General features: G+C 34.6%; 1 protein-coding gene across 5 annotated transcripts; it reads right to left on the bottom strand.

The window, feature by feature from the left end:
- Positions 1 to 15812: 15812 nt before the first annotated feature.
- Positions 15813 to 23012, bottom strand: LOC141606520 (dihydrofolate synthetase-like). 5 transcript variants are annotated; one of them, XM_074425680.1, is made up of 11 exons: positions 22891 to 23012; positions 22200 to 22494; positions 21341 to 21438; positions 21044 to 21194; positions 20551 to 20613; positions 20279 to 20440; positions 19413 to 19604; positions 19200 to 19299; positions 18587 to 18718; positions 16740 to 16871; positions 15813 to 16302 (listed from the first exon to the last, which is right to left on the bottom strand). In XM_074425680.1, the coding sequence occupies exons 2-11, from the start codon at positions 22446 to 22448 to the stop codon at positions 15956 to 15958; spliced, it is 1626 nt and encodes a 541-aa protein (XP_074281781.1). In that variant the 5' UTR covers positions 22449 to 22494; positions 22891 to 23012; the 3' UTR covers positions 15813 to 15955. The 5 variants fall into 5 exon arrangements, with proteins under 5 accessions (XP_074281781.1, XP_074281780.1, XP_074281779.1 ...); XM_074425679.1 differs by having other exon boundaries at positions 20536 to 20613; positions 22905 to 22993; XM_074425678.1 differs by having other exon boundaries at positions 20536 to 20613; positions 22891 to 22979.
- Positions 23013 to 24190: the final 1178 nt, after the last annotated feature.

Here is a 24190-nt window from a genome sequence, read left to right as displayed (position 1 = left end):
CAAAGATTGCAACCCATAAAAAACGAAGTCTCCATATCGGAGGCAAAAAGAAGTCATGTAGTAATCAAGTGGGGCTCGTGACACACTTACAAAAATTACGTATTGCGTCTAGTTTGGTCATTACAAGGACGAAACCCAACTTTGCATGTTTATTTTTAGTTTCTTGAATTGATACAATCTAAATTTACGCATGAATTTGACACTTCACCAAGTGCTTATACATTTTTGAGTTTTTTTTAAACAAAGCTTGAGTGTAGCTATAGATCGAAAGGACGACGGAGCTCATTTTTTTATATAAGACGCTTCAACTGTAAGTAATTTCTAGAGTTCTAACACTTAATAGGAAAATAATTCCCGCATCTCCCCTACTACTAAGAGAATAAAAATTCTCTTAGTTTTCCCGCCTAAAAAACTTCTATTCAGTTGGGCCTATTTTTCTGGATACTAACACCATAATATTAGATAAATTGTGGAATTCTATAAATAAATAGCCCTTTTTTTTTTTTTATCCCACATGTCAAGTAAAAGCTATTAATAAATTTTGATTTTTGAATTAGCCCCAATTGTTTTTACCGATTTTTGTTTTAAGGTCAATACGCGTTTTAATTAGATTATACAACTAACTTAATTGTATTATTAGTGTCATAAATTAGTTGCATGTAATGATATAACATTATTTTTAATAGTAATAAAATAACTTACTTAAAGTGTCTTTTGATGACAGTAAACTTTTTTTTCTAGCTCTTACTAATATTATATTTAGTACATTATAACATTTATTAAAAGGGTTATTTAACATAAATACTCCAAACTATAGCCCCCATTCTCAAATTACTCCAAGCTTTAATTTAACTTAGAATAAACTATAGTATTAACCCCCTCTTCTCAAAATATACTCGATTAACCGACCACCTGTTTAGCAAGTCATCTCCTTTAATATCCTTACAAACCCACCATTGACATACACTGCCATTAACATCAGCAAATCAACATCATCCCAACCGCCACCGTCCACCCCTAAACACTTATGCGCAAATCACGAACCGCATAAGCCCAACTCTCGACCGTCATAATAACACCCCCACGACCCCCAAAGCCCCAAATTAATATTTACCCCCAAATTGATTTGGGGATCTAGGGTTTTAGAAATTTAAATCAGTTGTTGGTAGAGGGGTACATGACGACAAGCAGGACCGTTGGAGGATGCACAAAGTGGGGAGGTACATGCAAAATATGGGGTACATGCGAATTTGAAGAATGTTGGGCGGCGGTTGAATATGGTGGCGAAATATGGGTGAACGTGATGACTGGAGGTTGAGAATGCTGTAAAAAAATAGGCGGTATGTGGTTGAGAAGGTGATGTATGAATGGTAATAGAATCTAGGATGGTGATGTATAGCTAGGTTGTAATGGTAGAGAGAAGTGATTCAAATTGAAAAAAAGGCAGGAGGAAAGTAGTGAATGAAGAAGATGAAGCTCACTAGCCTCGTTAAGTTCGACAACGTACAATAAGATTCGGATTGGAAAATCTGAGGCTATAGACCCTTTGGTAGACCTTTTGGAAAACGGGACTCTACAGTGGAAGAAGGATGCGGTCACCGCTTTATTCAATCTGAGGGAAGGACTGCTATAGCTCAAGCAGGATGAATCCCGCTTCTAGTTGAAGCTATTGAGTTGGGTTCACCCACAGGATTGGAGTTTACATTGTAATTGATGGAACATGGGTTTAAGTTGTGTGTGGAGGAAAGTAAAAAAATTGAACAGGGAGGAAGTTGGGTATAAGGAATTAAGGACTAAAGGAGGAACAATAATGGAGGTAAGTTTGGTGGAAGAAGATGAAGTAGTGGGTCCCGCGTTAGGTTTACCTGCTAGTATAGGTTAAAAAAGAGACGATTCTATTAAAAGCGGAGCGGTGTAATAGTTCGGTATATTGCTAGTTAAATCAAAATTTGTAGTAATCTGAGAAGTATGTCAATAGTTTGGAGTATTTATGTTAAATAACCCTTATTAAAACTACCGTTCATTTATACAAATAATTTATTTGAGAACGTCTTTTTATAAATAAATTCAGAAATTACCGTGCTAAAGCACGGGAACTACACTAATTTGATGTAAAGACCTAAAAGATAAAAATATAATGACAATCAAGTAACAAGAACTACATACTTATGACCGGCTGTCGGCCGAGACTAAGTATTTAGCTTTCCTCGATTGTTAATTGCATAACTAACAAAATTAAAATAAAAACTTTGAATAAATCCACATCACCAACTTGTTACCTGAATAATTAAAGGACCGTTCTTAACATTTTGGATGCCCTGTGCGAAATTTTAGTAATAGGCCCCTAATGTCAATTTATGTTTACATTACTATAATAATGTCAAATTTTATTTAAAATATTTCATGTATTTTTTTGATGAAATAAGCCCTGATATATGTTGAGTTATGTGAAAACCTTTTATAATGGTACTAGTATTTTACAAATAAAACAATAAACATAATACTTGAAAACATTAGTCGTAGGCTATTTCATTATAGTATAAATTTTGGACTAGAAAACCCTAAAAAAACTTCAAATTCATTGAAAAAAAAAAGTGAAAACCATCAATAATACGCATTATAAATACATTCTTCTGCATTGCCAAATTTATCAGTGTCTCTTCATTGCAGCTGGTAAAAAAAAAAAGGATAAATCATCCAATTTTTTTTTAATCTCACACTCTCACTATTTCTCTTGTGAATAATTTAAGGGTGAGTAAAAGTGAAACTGTATATGTCTGTATATTTAGTATCTTTAGTCGATACATATTTTCCGTATATCCAGCTTTTCTATATATCTAGAAATACTCCTTTCATTTAACTTTTATCACCCCACTCCTTTAATATATGTGAGAAATATTCACTACAAGAATTTCAGTCTCGGGCGACCAAAATAGGCGACCGATTTTAGTCGCTAAAAGTAAATTAGCGATCGAAAGCAGTCGCCATGCAGTAGTCGCAAGACGTAGTCGCCTAAATTGACTCGGGCGACCGATTTCCGTCGCCAATTTGGCGACTGACACATAAATTTCGTCGCCAAATTTGGCGACCGATTTCTGTCGCCATTTCGTTCAATTCCGTCGCCAATTTGGCGACTGCCACGTCATCCGTCGCCATTTTCATATTAAATAAAAAAAAAAAAGTTACTGCCATTTCATTAGAAAGCTAAACCAAAAAAAGTCACTGCCATTCCATTCGATTTCTATGGTAAGCTAAACCAAAAAATAACAATTCAGTGACACAATTAGAAAGCTAAACAAACCATTCCATTAATAAAAAGAGCCATAGATCTGCTCATTTCATTAAAACATAAGTAAATTTATATTACAATCAAGAACATAAAAACTACCAACAACTTTAATATTTACAACAATTTAGAATAACACAAAAAAAAAAACCAAATTACTACCACAATAATTTTTGAATTGTAATGTAAATAACAATTTTCTCGCCTCTTCTCTTTCCTCTAGAGCCTCTTCCCGCGCCACCATCACCGTTGCCGTCATCCCGTGATTTGCGCCGATCTTTGCCATCTCTTACTACCACAATAATTTTTGCATTAAAATCGTTTTGGTGAAGTAAAAAGATGAGAGAAAGGGAGATTTGGTAAAGTATAAAGTAAAAAATGAGAAAGGGGGATTTGATAGAGTATGAATTTATAAAAATGAGAGAAATGGAGATTTGGTAGTGTAAAAAGATAAGAAAAAGGGAGATGAAGGAGGTACCGACTAAGGAGTATAATTTATTTGGACTTTGGGTATTATGTGGGGGAGGTTGGACTTTGGGTAATATGTGGGGGAGGTGGGATCTAATATTTGAGATGGGCGACTGAAATGGGCGACGGATATGGTCTGGTCGCCGAAATGGCGACGACAAATGGTCGCTATTTTGTTATTTTTAGTCGCCAATCTCTATTATTGTACGGATATTACGCAGTCGCTAATTTGGCGACAACTATCAGTCGCCCGATTTTTTTTTGGTCGCCAAATTGGCGACTGTACTTTTCAGTCGCTTAATCTAGTCGCCCGAGCAAGAAATTCTTGTAGTGATTAGAGCAATAACAATAGTAGTTCTTCTTCTTGATAGTCTTCAATAAGAACCCAAAATAAAAAGTTCTTCTATTGCAACTACAAGGTTGTTCTTAATTTTAAGAATTAAGTTTTAAAATACTTAGTTTGTTTATACATGGGAATTTGAGTACCAATAAACATGACTTTGAAAATTGTCAATACCAATTACATATTTACTATTTTTCATTTAAGAACTTTATAAAAATGTCATCTATTGTGAATAAAAGTTCTTAAATATTGGAATTAAGGAAATGTGACATGGCAAAAGAAGAACTTTATATATAGTTCTTCTATTGCTATTGCTCTTATATTAAAGTATTAAAGTGGGGTAATAAAAGTTGAATGGAGTTTCAGTTGAGTTTTTTTTTAACTGATCTATACTTTTTTATTTAATAATTTAATGAGTATGCACAAGTACAGAGTAAAATTGATAAGTTTAAAAGAGTCGTTGACATACACAATATTTTGTGGTTTTATATATTTTTTAAATATTTTATTTTTAAAAAGTACAATTGTATCGGAAAACGTATATCCGGCTTAGATTTTGACAATACGTATCGATATCCAATAAGGTTTTTATATAAATTGACTGTATATATATCATATCGTATTCCTCTAATAAAGTCGTATAAATTACTCCCTCCAATTCACAATAAACCTCCCTATTTCCTTTTTCGGTTATTCACAATAACTTCCCTATTTCCTTTTTTGGTAAGTGTTTGTGTGGTCCAAATTTAATTGTATGGTGGGGTAGTGTATTTGTGTGGTCCAAATTTAATTATATGATGGGGTAGTGTTTCCTTATTTTTTGTGCCAAAATGAAATGGGAGGTTTATTGTGAATTGGAGTGAGTATTATTTTTTATATGATGAATATGAGTTCAATTATAATGATTTATCGGGCAATAACTTTTGATGACAGAAAGACTGAATATTATCAGCTTTTTTATGCATTGGAGTGCGTCTACATTTAATTAAAGTGAGTCTATATTATTTGTATTTATGTACCCAGAAAATAACTACTTTAGGAGAGATGTTTGCTAATAAATTGCTCTATTATTATTGTTTATTACTCCATTTTTCAAGCTAGCTAGTCTCATAAATGAGCCCTAAAAGAGACAAATTTATGTTCCAAAAATTTTTATTCATGGCAAAATCATTTACATTCATTATGATAACTCAAGCTTTGATTGATCTCTCCCCGACATCTATCTCTATTATTATATACAATCGATTGAGGAAGTATAATTATAACTCCTAAATCACGTTTAGTGCCTCCGGCAGTCCATCCCGGTCATTTGTTTACCTATTTTATTTTGGAGTTTCTCAATCAATTAATTACATTTCTATTTTGGGAATGTTTTTGATGGACAATTAAATCATCCAAACTCAACTTTATCCACTGGTCATCCAATAATTAGCCCCCTCCTCTTCGCTTGGTTTTTTTTTAATCTTCGAAACGCGCACTTAGTCGCATTACTCCCTCCACACACTCATTTTCACCCCATTTTTCTAATATATGAGTGGAGTATTTTAATGAAATGGGTGAAAACGAGTGTACAATACAAGTGAGGATGAATTCAAACCTGGCCTGGGACCTATTGTCCACAATACATTTGTCTTAACCATTCGACTAAGACATAAATTAAACCTAAGGTAAACAAACGACGGGGACTAAAGAAGTATATTTTAATGTATAAAGTTATGGTCAAATGAAAAGTAATGTTTAATCACGATTAATCATAATTAGGATTATAAAAAAAAAAACACTTAAAAAGGTACCAATAGAGCGGTTTCTCAATAACTTAGTAAAATATCGTCTCTCACGAGTTTTTACAATACCTGTTACGGTATTTGAAGATGTCGTTTTAAGGCCTTATTCTAAAAGAGTTGAATTAAACCGAACAAAACTTAATGAAGGTGAAACTGAACTAAACTAAACTAAACTATCCCTGTTCTTTTCGGTTAAAAAGATTTGAACTGAATTGAACCGAACTAAACTTTATAAAGTCGAGCCGAACTTATATTAACCGAAATTAAGCTAGAAAGAACAGGGCATAAGAGTTAATTTGTATATAAGTAAGTTGAACTGAACTGAATTGAATAATGTTCAGGTAAACTAAACTGAATTGAATGGAGTTGAGTTGAAATGAGTTAAAAACTTAAAATTAAGCCAAAAAAATCAGTGCCTTAATTCGTGAAGAGATGAGTTGAACTGAATGTCTGAATTGCACTGAATAGAGAAACTGAACAGAAATAAGCTTAAAATTAAGTCCAAAAACACAGAACCTCAGAGCTAATTTGTGAAAAGTTAAACTGAGTAAAATTGAATTGAATGAAGCTGAACTAAATTAAACTAACTGAATAGAACTGAATTAAAATTTTGCCTCCGTAATATCTTAAATCATATTCATTCCTTACGTGTTACTATGTTAACACGACTTGCTATACCTTAGTTGAACTACTCGACTAGGGTTTAAGCTAAGAGATACGGAGTATAATGCAACCAAACAGCTAACTCAATCATAAACTATTAGCATCAACGTCATAGGATGCCATCGATAAATTATTGCTCCTCTCGTTAAAGTTAAATCCTAACACCATTTATAAACTTAATAATACCATGCCCTACCACTATCTACTAGTATCTTCAATGAAATTTTTGCATTAAGAGTTGAGATCAAGGTGGTTGTATATATATTCATTCTTTCCTAAGGGAGTTATTACTTTCGAAGCAGAAAAAATCGAAGCAACGTAAAAAAATATTACTCCGTGCTACTATAGATTGACTTTGACAATTTTTTTTGGTAGAAGGTAAGTATTCTCATTAAGCACAAAAGCAACTATTACAAACTAAGGGCAAATAATTAAGAGTAGCTCCTATACTATAGAAGCTATCCAGTTTGCATCTAAATTTGTTACAATCTTACAGCTAGTCATTCTTAATTTGATGCATTTTTGAATCTGGGAGATCACTATGCTCGGTCTCAAGATGATCCCTTCCAATCTTGCTTGATTTCTTTGATGCCACACTTCATAATAGACTGCCATGATAGTGTAAAGAATATTCTACTCAAGATATTATTTTCATTGTATAGTGTCAACACAATCTTCTTATTATAATAAACATTGATGTGAAAAGTACATTATATACTAGAGGTGTAAAGCTAATTCTACCCTAAACCTAGCACATTAGCCGTAATACATGGCTGTAAAATAGGAATGAGAATCATCAAACAATATTTGACTAAATCAAAAGATTACAAATGATATAATAAGAAGATTGTGTTGACACTATACAATGAAAATAATATCTTGAGTAGAATATTCTTTACAGATAGCAGCCAAACAGACGTTTCTCTTCAGCAGACTCCATTTTCTTCTTCCCACCCATATTAGCCCATTCACAGAAGGACTAGGAATGCATAGCCAAGCACAAACCCCTGCCAGTATCATTGATGTATACTGACAGTCTTTAAAAACATGACTTTGACAATATCGATATTTACTAACGTTGATATCTTGATGTCATCCCCTTTATTTATATACTAAAAGATTAACACAACTCCAAATTCTCCCGCTTAAATTTCCCGCCTAAGAGATATTCTATTAGATAATATTTATTTCCTAATTAATTAGTGTTGACTATCTATATTTACTATTAAAGAATATTTATCTCCTAATTAATTTTGTAACATCAATCATTGTTTTAACTTTTACATAAACAAGGCTAATAAAATCTCCCTTTGGATTATATATGTAAACTATATTAGCTTAATTAACTGTAAAATTCTCTAATATTTATATTTAAAATACCGTGTATTTGCACGAAAGCTACACTAGTAATATATCAATCACTCTCTTATACTCCTATGTCCTTATGATGGGTCCATCATTTCAATAGACTCGGTATCTTTCATTGACGCCATTTTTTTTTGTTATTATAATGCAATAGGAGATCATTTTATTCTAAATTGATTTAATTCTGAGGGAAAAAATTGTATGAGAGGAGCTAGGTAGGGTCCCCGCTGGTTTCAGGGTTCAATTAATTTCTAGCATTTTTCTGAGACACCATTTATTAGCAAACACGAAAATTTTGGGAGAGACATTACTCCTTATTTACGCGTACCTCTATTTTCTTTATTTATTTATGGCACTCCCAAGTTTACCATAAATTCCATAATCGACTACGTATAACAATAATAACGTACAACCATATGTGAACCACTTAGCCAACAATTGCTTGAAAACATGGCATCTTTGTGCAATTGTGCTATCCATCATATAATTATAACTATTTCATTTGTAATATGAATATGAATTCAAACCTAATTTAGGCCCTATTTATTTTGTACTTAATTTTGTTCTTACAAATTTAGTATAGTTAGTTCATTTCCATTAATTTAATTAAGTTCAATTCAATTCAAATTAGTGTAGTTGAGTTCAATTCAGAATTCAGATAAGTTCACTTCAGTTTACTTTTACATTTTTTTTTGTTAAAAAAAAAGGCGCAAACTTTTATTAATCAATCAAAAGTTTACAAAAATTGGTGGGCAACCGAGATATAATCTGGGCTCCCACCCCCTTAGCAATAGCAAAGATAAGTCTAGTAAAAATAAAAGCAGCAGCGTGCGCTCCGACATCCTGAGACAGAGAAATTATTATTATTATTATTATTATTATTATTATTATTATTATTATTATTATTATTATTATTATTATTATTATTATTATTATTATTATTATTATTATTATTATTATTATTATTATATTTTGTTATTATTCAAAAAATAATATTAATATTAATCATAATAATATAACAAAAAAAAATAAATATAAATATAAATATAAATAATAACAAAAAAATATAAAATTATGTTGACGGTTCTTACATAATTGGCGTGACGGGGTGGTACCGAGCTAAACTGCTCTATATCTCATTTTCTTTTACATCCCCTATTTACTAAATGAATAGGCGAAACTCCAAATTTTTCCGCCTACACATATTTCCTAAAATAAAGTTCAGTTATTTTTAGCATATTCTATAAGTATGGTGGGCTATAATACACATAATCCTTTAGATTTATAAACTTATTTGTGATATTCATGTCATTTAATATTTTATATTATACACAAAATTATCTCCAATCTTTTTATAATATAAAAATGACTTTTTTTTGGTTTAAAGAATCATACGAAAAAAATTCATTGATTTTCTATGATAAAAAGTTGCGGCTAAAAATATATTATCAGTAAAATTTTATAAAACCATTAATCTCTCGCTAATAGGAAAAATTTTCACTGACATACTCATTTCATGATTAATACGATTTTGACTTTAATTTTTCAAATCAAAATATAACGATGAGAAACGTTTAAAAATAAAAAAGATTAGTTAGTTTAAATTTCATAAATATAACACACTAAAAAAAGTAAAACTCTATATATTTCGCGCATACATTACACGGGAGCTAAACTAGTATATTACTACTTATTTTATATTAACACATTATTTAATACTTATTAATTTCAAGCATCAAATGTCTCCTTATATCACGAAGATAGTGTAAATATTTGAGAAGGCTAAAATAACGGGGGATCAAGTAGAAATGTGGACCGACCACCTTAATTGGTTGCTTAAATTTTAGAAATGAGCTCGTTCGAGTGAGGTTGTCCCATGCCTAATTGCCTATGAGCCGTCATGGGCATAGGGCCCTTTAATTTCCTCAAATCAAAATTAGCATAGTGTGGAACATGAACACTTGTGTAGGGAATAGGGATAGTAAAACATTGGACCCAGTCTAGATATGCTATTGCTAACCCTAATTTTGAGACTATAAATTTGAATTAGAGACGTCTTAAAGTAAATGGGGGCCCAGTGTATCATAAAAAAAAATGAGGCTCTAAATATGAATGTATAAGTGTACTATACGTCGAAATTTGTATTGAATTTTATTAGTGAAGCTTATGAATTTAGTGGCCAAAACTAGAGGCCCAATTCCGCCGCCCGTGATCACCCGGAGTATTAGACGCCCTGATTTGAATTATAATACTATGATATGATTTGCTAATAATCTGATTTCTTCAATGATGGATCGAATCCGCTCATCGGTTATGTTGAAATCCATGAAAACAAGCAACATCGAGGTGGATCAATTAAACTAAACCTAGTAAACGGGACAACCGGGTTGGGTTTAAGTCGGGTTAGTTCAGGCCGGGTCATTTTGGTTTATAAGAATTCCAGTTGAGTTGAGTCATTTTGGGTTTGAGTCATTTTTAGGACTGTTATTATCAAGTTAATTAGGGATATCGATCAGTTTCCAACAATAAAAAACTAGTTTAGACTATTTAAAGTTTAATATTTTTATAAAATTATTTATATAATATTGATACCTTATAATTGTTTACATTTGTCATCATTGTATTTTACTTGGATAAATAAAAGCTAAAACTGAAAATTATTTAAGAGAATTGAGTAATAAGTTGAAATATATTCTAATGAAAATATTTTTATAGCATAAAACTAATGAGTTTCAAGTTATCTTTTTTTTTTTTTCAATTTTCTTTGTCACGAAAGTAATAACAACGATCGTTTTATACAGAATATGGGTCAACTCATCATCTAATAATATGATCAATAAAAGATTTAGTAATTTATAATTTTATATCAATTTTTTTATTTTAATTAGAATAATATTGTTTAGAGTTAAATAAAAATAATCTAATTTGATGAAAAGATTAGTTTTAATGAAAATATAATAGATGAATTAAATTGTAATTGTTAGTTTTCTTATTTAGTGAATGAACATAATTATCATTAGTTTCCTTTTTTGAGAATATGCTTTTTGGCGGGAAAATGATAGAGTTCACCTATTCATTTAAGGGGCGTTTGGTTAGAGAAAGGAAAAGAGAAAGGAAATTAGAAAGGGTAAAAGGGGGAAAGGTAAGAGATTACCTAAAACTTAACTAGTTGTTTGGTTACATCAAGAAAATGAATTGTGGTGGGATGTGGTTTGTTTTGGTGTGCGGGTGGCGGTTGTGGTGGTGGTGGTGGTGGTAGTGGAGTGGCTGTGGTGGCGGCGGCGTCATGGTGGTTGTGGCGATGATGTTGTGGTGGTGGTTTATGTGGGGTGGTTGTGGTGGTGGTTTTGGTGGTGGTGGTGGTGGCGGCGATGGCGTCTTGATGGTGAATGGTGTGGTAGGAGTCGCAAGTCTAGTAGTAGGTAAATAAGGTAGTTGAAGAGTAACAAGGGTAATGAAATCTCATACCTTGGGGGGTAGGGGTAAGGAATTAGATGGATTGAGGGGGTAAGGAAGGGAATTTCATTCTTTGTTTGGGTCAAACAAACACCAACAAAGGAAATCAATAACTTTGTTTTCCTTTCCCTTTCTTATAGACCTTAAACCAAACGCCCCCTTAGTTAATAAGGGATTCAGGTTCAGGTCAATTTTGTCAGGTTTAGCTTAAATTTTTTACTGGTTGAAACAATAGACGCTAATTTTGCGCCGAACGATTTTTAAGGGTGGTTTTAAATTTTAATCTTAGCGGTAAAAGTAAGTTATATAAGTTCTATTTTTAATTCCATTCCCTTTGTTTTTTTGGGTTTAGAGGGAGCACAAAGGTGATTTTAATACTGCCGGAATTTGAAATCAAGTTACAAGTACTAACTCTCGTAACTTTTCCAACTAAGCTAGTAATTAAAAACTGCTAATTCCATTCACTTTGTAATAGTATTTTTTTTTTGAAAGACTTTTGAAGGTAAAGCCAAGACTCCATGGTTGCAGACTTGCACTTGACGTTTCTTTTTCAACAGTTTCCTGATTTAAATTGTGGACCCACACATTCACCATAACTTACTACCCACAAGGGGAAAAGCCGAGATATTGTTACCGTTATAAGCAACGGAAACTTTAACTTCAATTTTGTATAGGGTATTGTTGCAAGTATTTCTCCGAAGCTACATCAATCAAGACAAGTAAAAATGGGTGTTTTCCTTTGGCCAACGTTGCTCATCCATTAGCGATTGGGGTAGATTATGATTTTGAAGAGCGTGTTCAGACTTCCGTCGTACGCCATCAACACTATGTTGCTAACCGATGCAATTATTACCTTGTCTTAGTTTATGTTATTAGTAGTACCCTGGTGTTTTATGTTGTAGTTTATAGATATGGTCTAGTGAGCCGTACCACTATAATGTAAGACTCTTTCTTCACAGCTGTCAAAAAAAAAAAAAAGTTTGCAACTAGTCTGTAATGCCATAAACTTCAAGCATTAATTAACAATGTTTGACGAACGATAATCGTTAGTCTAATTTTGTATCTCATCTCATGTCTCATGCGTAATCACCAGGAAAAAAAAACTTGTGTCTCATGCTTTTCGCCTCTAACCCATTAACCGTCAATACCTATAGTGGTGGCACACGAGAGAAACCACCGAGAAACGAAGGAATAAACCATAATGTGTATCTTCTGATGTTTAAGAAAAAGAATGAGACGTGAATCATAGTTTCCGGTTCATCCTGTACTACGTATATACCCAGCGTATGTAGTCTTATCCCTGTATTAATAACGAGACTATTTCCGGCAACGTGAATGTTCTCTGAAGTCTGAACTTCTGACAAATCTCAGTCATACTCAACAGTGAAAAAACCAGATGCAGGACATTCAGCAGTAAAATGAACAGTCTCATACTCTCAGAATCTCATCAAAGCTGTACTGCTTACAAACTCAACCCATGCAAAACCAGCTTAAACACGGCACATTCAGGAATACGCAAATTCTTGTTTAAGACGGAAGATCTTTATCATTATCCAACATTTTCTAAATACTCCGTAATATAGACGTTCTCGCCTACGTCTGACCTTCATTTCCTCTACGACAACATAGCGTTTGTTTTCGAGCAACCAATAAATCCGAAAGCGAAACCACAGTTCCATTTAAACAATAGGAGGACAGACAAATCTAGAAAAGATCATTCAATGACATGCATACAAGGGAGTCTATAAATATGAAAACGAATGAAGCAGCCTTTTGTAAACTTGGTTGTTGACGACGTACCCTTATCATTAGTACATCAATTGCCTCTTCATTATAATGTGTGATTCTCAACTACCCATCTCTAGGTTTTGTTTCTCACCAATTAGGTCTCAAATAATTAAGCACTTTATTTTCCGGGTTTTTTCCGTGTCTAATGAGCCATAATGACATTTCAATCTAGGGCCTAGGGGAGGGGGATTTAAACCTGTAATCTATTGTCCACAATGCCTCTGCCCTAACTGATAGGACAACACATCTTCAGTAGCACATTACTCTTGCAAGTTTATGTCCCGCAACTTTAAGTGTGAAATAGTTTCACGAGACTAAAAGACACAAACCCTTAAACAAAGGTCAAGAGACTAGGTCAAGCCCTAATTACATACTATTTCCGTCTCAGACTCCCAGTCATTTATTTACCTTTTATATTCATTGCGTGGGGGGTATTTTAATCAAAAGTAAACAAACGATAATTGGGACGGGGGAGTACTTAGTTTAAGGTTACGACTTGCTAATTGAAGGACATATTTAAAAAAAAAAAAAAAAAAAAAAAAAAAATCATAAAGTATCAGGAACTTTAATGTCAGATTTAGCAAGATGAAAGCAACCTAACAGTGCTGGCAACTGGGTCATTAAGTCTAACATCTGCAACTGCAAGTTGCAGAAACTAGCTCAAAAATATTATGAAATCTGTGAATGCAATAACTAATACTCCACAGTATGCACCAAAGACAAAAACAGTGTACAAGTAACAATTTCAGTGTAATCAAGTAAACTAACAAGAGACACAAGTAGAACCTTCTCTGTTTCTTTCTTTAACTCCCTGTTCCGTACACCCAAGAGTTATAATGGCATTTGCTAGTCATGCAAAACATAAGAACAGTAGGACAGATACTAACCTGCCAGGAATGAGGTAATCTGAGCTGAAAATGTTGTCTGCAACGCGGTGGACGGTGGGTTGGAAAGTTGAAGACACCGCTAAAAAAAAGGGTAGCCCGGTGTCCCCGCTAGGCGAGGGTCCGGGGAAGGGTCCCACCACAAGGGTGTAATTGGGGCAAGCCTTCCCTTGCCATTTTGGCAAGAGGCCGCTCCAAGGATTTGAACCGTGACCTCACGGTCACAAAGCAACACCTTAACCGGTGCGCCAACTGCCAAGGCTCCCCATCAAAGTTGAAGACACCGCTATCTTGTGAAAAAGTTTCAAGATGTTTTGGCCTGAATTAAAGTGTCAAATGGTCGTGTCGTGTCGGGAAGTTAAGAGTTTCACAAAGACTTTTTTAAAACTCATGAGGGAGAGGTTTACCGCTTTAGTGGTCTAACCCGACTCGAATCCCGAATAAACCTGATGGTATACATCCAGGAAAAAAAAAAAAAAAAAGCAAAAGCAAAAGCTATTTTGTTAAAAAAATTCATGTTTTGGTCTGAAATGAAGTGTCAAAATGTCGTATCATGTCAAAATGTCAGGGTTGTTTTCCTTTTCATTTAACCTCTCTTTGAAGAATAAATATTAACTTAACGCCTATAATGGTAAAACTCTCCTACATGCTCTTCATCTTATACGATGGTCCAGTAATTTATACTCCTTCATATCCTCTATTTTCTTCCATATTTCCTAAAACGGATTATTCAGGTTTTCTTCCCTATTTCCTTTTCTGGAAGATTTGTGTGGTCCAAATTCATTTGTATGTAGGGTAGTGTGTTTTGTGTGGTCCAAATTCATTTCCTTATTTCTTGTGGAAAAAGAAAAGGAGAAGAAAATCGAGGATAGGAGGGAGTATTTAATCTCAAAAGAAGATTGAAAAACATATTTCGCACTTCCACTTGCTATTACCCCACTTTTTAGTGGAGAACAAGTCCTACATTGCTCTTAGGGGAGAGCTCGCGGACCTGATTGTACTGTGTCACTTAGATGGTACCCGTACACTACAAGCTCCTATAAATCCCCCTCAAATAGAGCTGAGCAAATGACCTAGGCCCATCGGCTAAATCTGGCCCTGGCGAGAGAAACCTCTCGGTGTGGTGTTTTTTACTCAAAATCATAGATCAGAAGAGCACCAGTGAAATTATTACTGGAAAAGTGACCGGGTACATACGGACCTAAACAGCCTCTTAAAAGCAACGACAGACATGCCATCAAATAACATACTTTGTGGTACACAAAGAACTTTCAATAAGATTGAGATGGAACATAGTAGAGACTGTAAAACTTAAAGACGATTTACTGAAGGACATGAGAAGAATAGTGCAACAATCAATGCCAACAGAGTATACAGAAACCTTTATTTACTCAATTGAGTAGTTGCGCATTAGTCATTAACAGAATGGTACTTGGATAGGTGAGTAGAAGTGAAGTACGGGATCTGGGCAAAATTTTACAGTTTTCACTACAGAAAGTTGTTTCCTACTCAAAAAATTCTCGTTTCAAACGGGGTTCGCGGGGAATAGTGTTAGGATGAGAGTATTCCAGAAAAGATTATCAGTGTCACACATGAGTGAGGCGGGGGACATATATTGGTCTGTGGGGTCAGTATACAACCTAAGGAGTTGCCATGGGTACCTACTTCCAATCCATGAATACCTAATGAGTACATTCACACGAAGATAGGTGATGCAACTATAGTTGCTCAACTAATAAACAAACTGCAGCGGAAATATGGAGCACTCCATTGACTATTCACTTAGCAATAGTCTTTGTAATTTTCATTCAATTGGCAGAAAAAGGGGACTACAAAATTTGTTATTAATTTAAGGAATACTACGGTACAGAGAAAAAAAGGACTGGAAGATTGACATAATGAAACACCAAATATCGAATTAAGAATTAATAGAAGACAATACAGAAGAAATAATATGCAGAGATCCTGTGACTACAATTATACCTGGTTTTTTTCCGGTTCTTGCCTGGAGGATTTTATGACCAGCTCTCAAGCAACTTAGGACCGGACTTCCAGTTGCCAAAATCATCTCTCCTGAGGTGGCAGTAGAACGATCTGAAGCATCTAACAACTTCAGATCATCAATGATATCTTCATGAGTAAATTTGACGCCGAGTTCAGAGCATGCTTTAGTCCAAACATCTCTCAGTAGCACTTCGGAAGCAATTCTAGAGTTGCCTCCAGCAATATTTACTTCGGTAAGAAGAACAGCTTCAAATGGGAGACCTGTAATATGACAAAGTGTCAGGTCAACGATAATCCTTAGAATAGAATCCACGCAGAATTTTGTAAGACAGAAAAACAAGCAGAAAGCCGTAGTTTGTTACACTTTCACACAACAAACAGTTGACCTTCCATTTGGAAAGGGTGTGGATCATCCGTCTTTTAAAAATGGTATTGAATATTGGTTTAGACTTGACCACGGAATCAGTCATCACAGGCTGATCTCGGTCGTCGTGCTGTTAATGCGGCCAGTACAGCCTCAAAATATGGTTGTAGTAAATTTCAAACCATGCTAACTCCGTTACAATAAAATCAATATGGATCAACTTATTGGTACATGGACCGTACGGTGTACGCAGCAATATAAAGACAAATATATGTCTCCAACAAATTTTAACATCTTTAACTAAATGTAACCACTTATCAAGGAAAAAACTGACCCAGCAAGAGTTCTTTTGCAAAGCCAGAATGATCTTTGTCACTAGCCATTGCAACGACAAGGACCAACATAGAATCTTGACGGACCGCAGAAATTGTGTTGATTAGTGCTTTAGCAGATTCCTGGGTGTGGGCTGAAAACACAAACAAGAAATAGATGATCAATATGGAGAACTGTTAGCATGATAAAATATGCAGAAAAATACCCTTAACTAAAGGGTTTTTAGCTCTTGGAATGCACTTGCTAATCTCACGTATCAAACTTATTTAACGAAGTATAAAATTCGGTGTATTTATGACTCTTCACATCCAACCCATTCCATTACAAACTCACAGATCAATATTATGTCAATTTAACGTGCTTATATACCTCCTTGATAAGTAATCTCACGTACCAAAATGATGTAGTGAAGGATAAAATTTGGTGTATATATGACTCTTTACATCCAACTCGTTCTATTAGAAACTCACAGGTCTGTGGCAATTTAAGGTGCTCCATACACCTCCTTGATAAACAACTTATAAGCACCATGTTTGTCAACAACAACATTACTTCAGTGCCACAATGGCTCCCACAAATTGCGGGGTAAGGGTCAAATGTACATAGTCTTAACCTTGTGTTAGCAACAAAGAGGCCGTTTCCAAATGACCCAAGATGACAATTGCGTCAAGAACTGCATTGAAGGACTGGTACTAGTTACTACCCAATAGAAAGAAGGGCATGCACATTAGTGAGCCCTTTTTATTTATTCCATCATAGTCCAGAACCAAAGAGTAACGAGTCTTTGGCTCCATTGGAAATAGAAACATATAAGCACCATGTTTGACAAATGTTAAAAACTCAAACAGCCATCCTATAGAAGCCTCAAGCTCTACTCGTGAATCGTGATAATATAAGAATCAGAACAAAATAGAACATGACATGTCTGAAGTTATCTCCAAGACAATTTTAGATAGAACATGATAATTTCTGAAGTTTGACGATCTATAGAACAAAAGGCAGAAAACTCCTTCCAACGCCATGTCATATATACTTTTCCAGATATTAAAGTTCGGTTAAATGTGAAAAAAGAAAAACACTATAATATAGAAGAACCCTTCACTGCCTTCTGATAGTGATGCCCATTCACTAAGAAAAACATATTGTCTATTGGCCATACCTCTAGATAATGGATACTGGTAAGTTCCATTCATTTTGTGTATATTATGCTCTTTGGATCCGAGTGGGTCTATCTGGTCTCAAAACTATTTCGGACGTGTTTATCGGGTTATTTCAGGTATCGTCAATGTAGATCGGATTGTTGTGCGTTTAGTACTCTAGTGGTTACAGGTCGAGACGTTTAGGTTTTAGTTGGTCGTTTCGAGACATATCTATTAAGGCTCTATCATCTGTAAAATAGACAAACTTAACTGTAGTTTCGAATCAACAATTTTGCGTCACTTTAATTAGGTTATTTTCGGATATGGTGGTTTTAGCCTTTAGGTGAAGGAATTCATTATCAGGTCAATATCGCGTCCAACTAATTTCATACCAAGGGTCTGATTAGGTTACATCAGGTTTTGGCCTTTTGATCATTTTTGGGCTGTCTTATTCAGACTATGGATGTTGGGTTAAGCTATTCGGGTTCAGTCAGTTAGGTCTAGCATTGGTATAGAAGTCCTATGTGAGGAAATATGGTCAAACGGTTTGGAAACAGAATAGCTTATAGGCTGAAGATATGACCTTAATGAATGTTAAAAGTAGTGAGGTGGTGATTATCAACAAAATATTGAATACTTTGACAACCTGTCATGAGCAAGTGCTTTGAGTAATTTTCTAAGACAGAACGAACAGATTGCTTCAACAAACCTCCATCAAGCAAAACCATTGACCCACGTAGTCCCAGTGCCTCTACTTCTTCCTTCATCAAAAACTGACTTCTCCCAAGCAACTGTGTGCTCTCCAATGCAGTACGAATAGATACATCAGATATTTTCCATCCTGGCAAAAGAAGCAGAGCATATAGAGCTTTGAAAGAGTTTGAAAGGGACAAGCAATAAATATACATAAACGCTGAAGAACTATGTTATTCCGACATTTGACTTTTGACTTTGGTCGCGTGTTGTGAGTGTCCAACACGACACGAAACGACACGACACGACAGTTTGACACTTCATTTTAGTCCAAAAACTTGAAAACTTCCCGAAAAATACCGTATCCGACACTCTGACATCGACACCGTATCGTGTCCGACACTTGCAGCCGAGTCAAAGTAACATAGCTTAAGACAATTCCGAGTGTCATCAGAAATGCAAAGAGTTCAGGATGGTCTGAGGTTATTAATTTGATTAAAGTATAAGCAGGATCGAAGTGCATCTTTAATTCTAGATATACATTTATGATTTATGAGCCTCACAGATGGCCAAATCATCGCCCAGAAGGCTATCAGTACAAAAACATGAGTAAAAGTGGTAACTCTCACCTTGATCACGGAGACATAATGCAACACAAGTTGCAGTTACAGCATTCTGAAGTTGGTGATAGCCAAGCATTGAAATATTCACGTCAAGTAGCTGGATAAACTGCATGAGCAGAACATGCAAAGTGGCTTAACAAAGGAAATCCGTGCTTGAAAAAGAAAGATGTCAACAAAATCATTAAAAAAAATACGTGCAAGACTGCTGGGATTGCTTACTAATGGTGTTTTTTTCTCTATCTCAATCAGTATATCACAAGACTGGTGTGGTTTCTCGTTGACACTTCCAAAACCAGTTATGCGACTTCTGTTTCCAACTTCCGCAGCAGAAATCACAGGCGAGCACATTGCTAGAGCTCTATTGCGTATGATTTGTTCAATGTGAGGGAGAAAAGGTCCCCCTAGAATTACCTAATATGGTTAAACAATTGTGAGCTAAAGATAATAATGTGAATTGCGTGAACGCAAGGAGGCAACTCAAACATAGTTTTTCAGTATTAACAATAACTAACCAACAACAATAATAACATTTCCCAGGTGCCTCAAAGGCTCCCTCCTATGGCGAGGTAAGGGAGTTGCATACTATTACGGAAATACCATAGAACAACTAGTTTACAATATGCCAACAGTTTATTATCTACACTATTGCATCTGAAGAATCAAGGTGATGATATGAGTTATGACTTGCAAAAAGTCACATTGCTCAGGCCTATAGAAACAATCTTATAAGTTAAGTTTGATATAACAGTCATCACTGTCACAAGCTTGAAAGAAAACATGGCCAATAATACCACCCAACTACTAAGGCCACCGCGTTTGGACCTACAAAACACTTAACGAACAAAAATCTGGCTTTTAGAGATTGTTAATCATATGCCTTGTGTCTAAATTTTGGGCTAATGTATTGACCACTGACAATTGGATCGATACAGACTTCTTAAAGAAATATTTCAGTTCAGACGCTACAAGTTCACTCCTACAGAGAAACCATATTTCAACATCATGTTTTCATTTTCAAGCATCTGATATAGAGGACAGAAGGAAAAAAAAAAAAAAAAAAAAGTAATCAATGAGAATCACCAAACTGGGCAGCTGTGTTTGATTATCCCCGACTTTGCCAATGCTATGCTCTCCAAGGAGCCCCCAAGAGCAGCCAGATGTTCCTTTCCTATAGTTGTTATTACTGCCGCAGCAAGCTCTGAACTAGATATTATATTTGTCGCATCTCGTGCTCCACCTAACCCAGCCTAAGAGATTAAAGAGACAATGTGAGTTCAGAACATACAGCACATTCCCATAGGTCAAACAAAAAAAAAAAAGAACGAGGTGCATCTCACTGAACTGCCAAGAGACGGACCTCAACAACAGCAATATCAACATTCTGATCAGCAAATACTGTAAATGCTAGAGCTGTCAGGACCTGAACATATTGGTTTTTTATTAGAAAAAAGAAAAGTACAACAACAAAAGTGCATCCACATATAAAAAATGAGCTATTGACAGAGCTATGCTCATCCTTTTCTATTTGATGTATATAATCTATATTTCTGGTGTGTTGGGAGTTACAAGGGTAGTTCTGACATTTGATACTTATGGGTTTCGAGCTCAGGTCACGAGTACCACTCATACCACAACTCAAGAACTTTACCAAGTCTATAACATATTGTGTATTGTGGTACAGATGTTGGAAACAAACTCATGTCCAGATACTATTTGGATGCATATAGTAGGAGTTTGTGAGTATAAAAGTCTGGCAAACAGAAATAATAAAAATATACTCGTCCCCATATGATGAAAAAAGCATCTACCAACCTTCCTTATCACAGACAAAATAGTAGACAAGACAATACCTCAAAATGACTCAGGAATCCATGCTCATGTGCCACAGCCTGATCAAGTATTTTCCTAATTCTTTGAAAAGTAGAGCATAGTTTAGCTGCTGACACTGGGGTCTCATGTGTTCCCACAGACATCCGTTCACGGATAGTTCGTACATGAGGGCTGCCCAAAGAATGAGGTTTATGGCAAAGATAAATTAGTGTACCAAAAAAATCATTTCAAATGCAACAGGTAGCTCTTGAATAAATTGGCTACATACTTCTACAAATATACTCCGTATTCAATTTAAAGAATATTCATGAATATACCTCGTGTAACAACCAACAGAATAACCCTCTGCCCTCAAGATATTGGACAAGAACGCAGAAGTAGACCCTTTACCTTTGGTCCCAGCAACATGAACTATCTGCATAGATGATCAGCAGTCAGAGACCATATTATCTAGTTCAAAAAGACGAAAAAACATCCATAGAAAGAGACCAGTTACTTCTAATATGATTTGGAGTACAATTACAATTCTTTGGCTTCTGATTTTAAAATAATTATAAAACTCGTCAATTTATCTACACTTCTGCTACATAGAAATATAGAATTGATTTAGATGATAGTGCTAAGAACCAGATTGCAGTAACATTTTCCCTTCTACAATATCTCACCAATCATCACATCATCATCTCAAAGGAAAGTGATGGCGGAGTAAAAGCATTTTAATTGAAATTTCAAAAAATAAAGAGGAGTTGGTTTTTTCTCTTAATAAGAAATTTTTGAAACCACCAAACATCAAAGATTCTTTTGAATGTCAATGAAACTTGTTCCATTGCCTAGTAATGCCAATATGACACTAGCAAGGTGAAAGGTGCCGAAAAGGAATATGTTAAGAATATAAAACCAATTACAGGACTCCAACTATCACCTTCAGCTTTGGTTAGGGTATAAAATCAATCATGGAACTCAACCATCATCTTAACCTTTTGGTTTTTATTGTCCAGAGCTATATTGATCTTTGCATAGGATAGGAATAAACGGTGTTCAATATAGCTCTGGACAATGCAAAGTCATAATTTACCAACATCAGCGTTTATTCCTCACCTATGCAAAGATCCTTACTACATACTCTGTCGTATGTGCACATAATAAACTGAAGCAAGAAAAGCAGATACACATAACCTTGTATTTAGACTGTGGATTACCAAGGCGGTCCATCAAGCGCCTCATACGACCCAAGTCAAACCCATCACTTGAATCAGTACCAGCATTTTCCGGTACTCCAGATTTCTCATAATCCTTGAGATTATCCAAGTAATCTACCACCTCTTTCGTCTGCTGACATTCAGACCAGGCACACAACATTCTAATGCACCCCAATTTTCGCCATGGCGATTTCCCATACCGATGAGCATAATTCAACACCTCCATTAGCAATTGTTCATCACTCCACACATTGAAATCACCCAAATAATGTCTACACAGTATGAAAATAAAATACATTACAGTGGACATCCAGTGGCGTAACCAGGATTTATACTCGGAAATTTTCAGAGAGAGGGGGGCTATTAATGCATTAAGGAAAAATCGAAAAAATCGAACACTTTCAATTGATGGGGTGACTGTCCCTGCTAGCCCCCCTAATTCCGCCACCGAAAACATCACTGATTTTAGCGCATATGAAATGGGTTTCTAGAGTACAAAAAATGCAATCAGCATCAAATTAATAATAATAACATTAGACCCACAACATTTGATCATCAAAATATGAAAGAATTCATCAAATGGGTAATCATGAATTAATTTAACAATTGAAAATGTATGATATTGCCTAAAATCATTAAAACAAATACTGCTGTTCAATTATTTATACCTGATAAGTGATACCTGATGTTTTCAGTTGTTGAAGAATAGATAGATAGGTAGGTAGGTAAAACGTGTATTTGAATAATTGAATCTCATGAAATCTCCATCAGACTACCTTTATGCCTTTATGGGTAGGTCTAATATTACAGCAGATTAATTTCATTATAAACAGATTGCAAAAGCAGATTATAAATGGCAGATTTTATCAGAAGGTTTGACTAGCATATTATAATTAGCATGTTTGACTTACGAATATGCTATTTAGAGCGTTTGGTTAATGACATATTGAAATAGCATATTGGGGTCCAATATCTTTATTTTGCAATATCTTCTCCTCTTAGATATTAGGTTAGCGGATTAGAATGAAAAAATATTGTCATATTTACCCCCTTAAAAAATACTAACCTTCCTTTTATATATTTAATAAATAATTTATTCATATCCTTATTTGTCATTTTACAAAGAATCTAAACAATCTGCTAATCTAAAACTGTCAATTACCAAACATCTCTAAAACAATTTTGCTAAATAAATCTGCTAGTCAAACCCGCTAAATCATTATGCTAGTCAAATCTGCTTTCTAAATCTGCTTCTGCTAATATTAATCCGCTGTTTACCAAACAGGGTCTAAGTGTTGGGTAATTGGCAGATTAAAATTAGTAGATTGTTAGTTTTATTTGTAAAATGGAGAAAAAATTTCTATTTTACAATATGCTAACCAATATGCTAAGGTAAGCAGCATATTGTAAAACAGCATATTGACCCCAAATATGCGGTTTTAATATGTTGTTTCCCCAAACACTAAAATTAGCATATTGATTGGTCAAACATGCTAAAACCATTGAATATGCTAAAATTGGTCAATATGTCGTTTACCAAATAACGCCGAAGTCATTACATTTGCAACCACCAGTTGTATGGTTTCTGGACATTAAAATAAAGATTTTAAGTTTTGTTTTTAAAATGAAGTTTTTTTTACAACTACTATACCATCTAAAATTTAGATTTTATCAATGTTTCCAAAATAAAATTTCTTTAAAAACTACTCTCATTTGGTTCGATATAAAACTAACTAGTAACTACCACATCAGAGCAAAAAGAGAAAATTTCACCACCCATTTTAAATTGTCATCTTAAGTTATATTTTTTCTTCCTTTAATGCCCTCACTCCCTCCCTTATTGTTTCTACACAAAATCTCATTGAAGACGGGCGCCATCACAAGCTTATGACGGATACCGTTTTCTCTCACAAAATGCCCATTAAAAGGTAAGTAGGAAGCACATGGAGGTGCCCCACCTCGTCCCCG

This window comes from Silene latifolia, chromosome 10 (genome assembly GCF_048544455.1).
Source record: "Silene latifolia isolate original U9 population chromosome 10, ASM4854445v1, whole genome shotgun sequence".
Classification (NCBI taxonomy): Eukaryota; Viridiplantae; Streptophyta; class Magnoliopsida; order Caryophyllales; family Caryophyllaceae; genus Silene; species Silene latifolia.
Note: the sequence above shows the minus strand (reverse complement) of the source record. Positions and strands in the feature narration are given on the sequence as shown.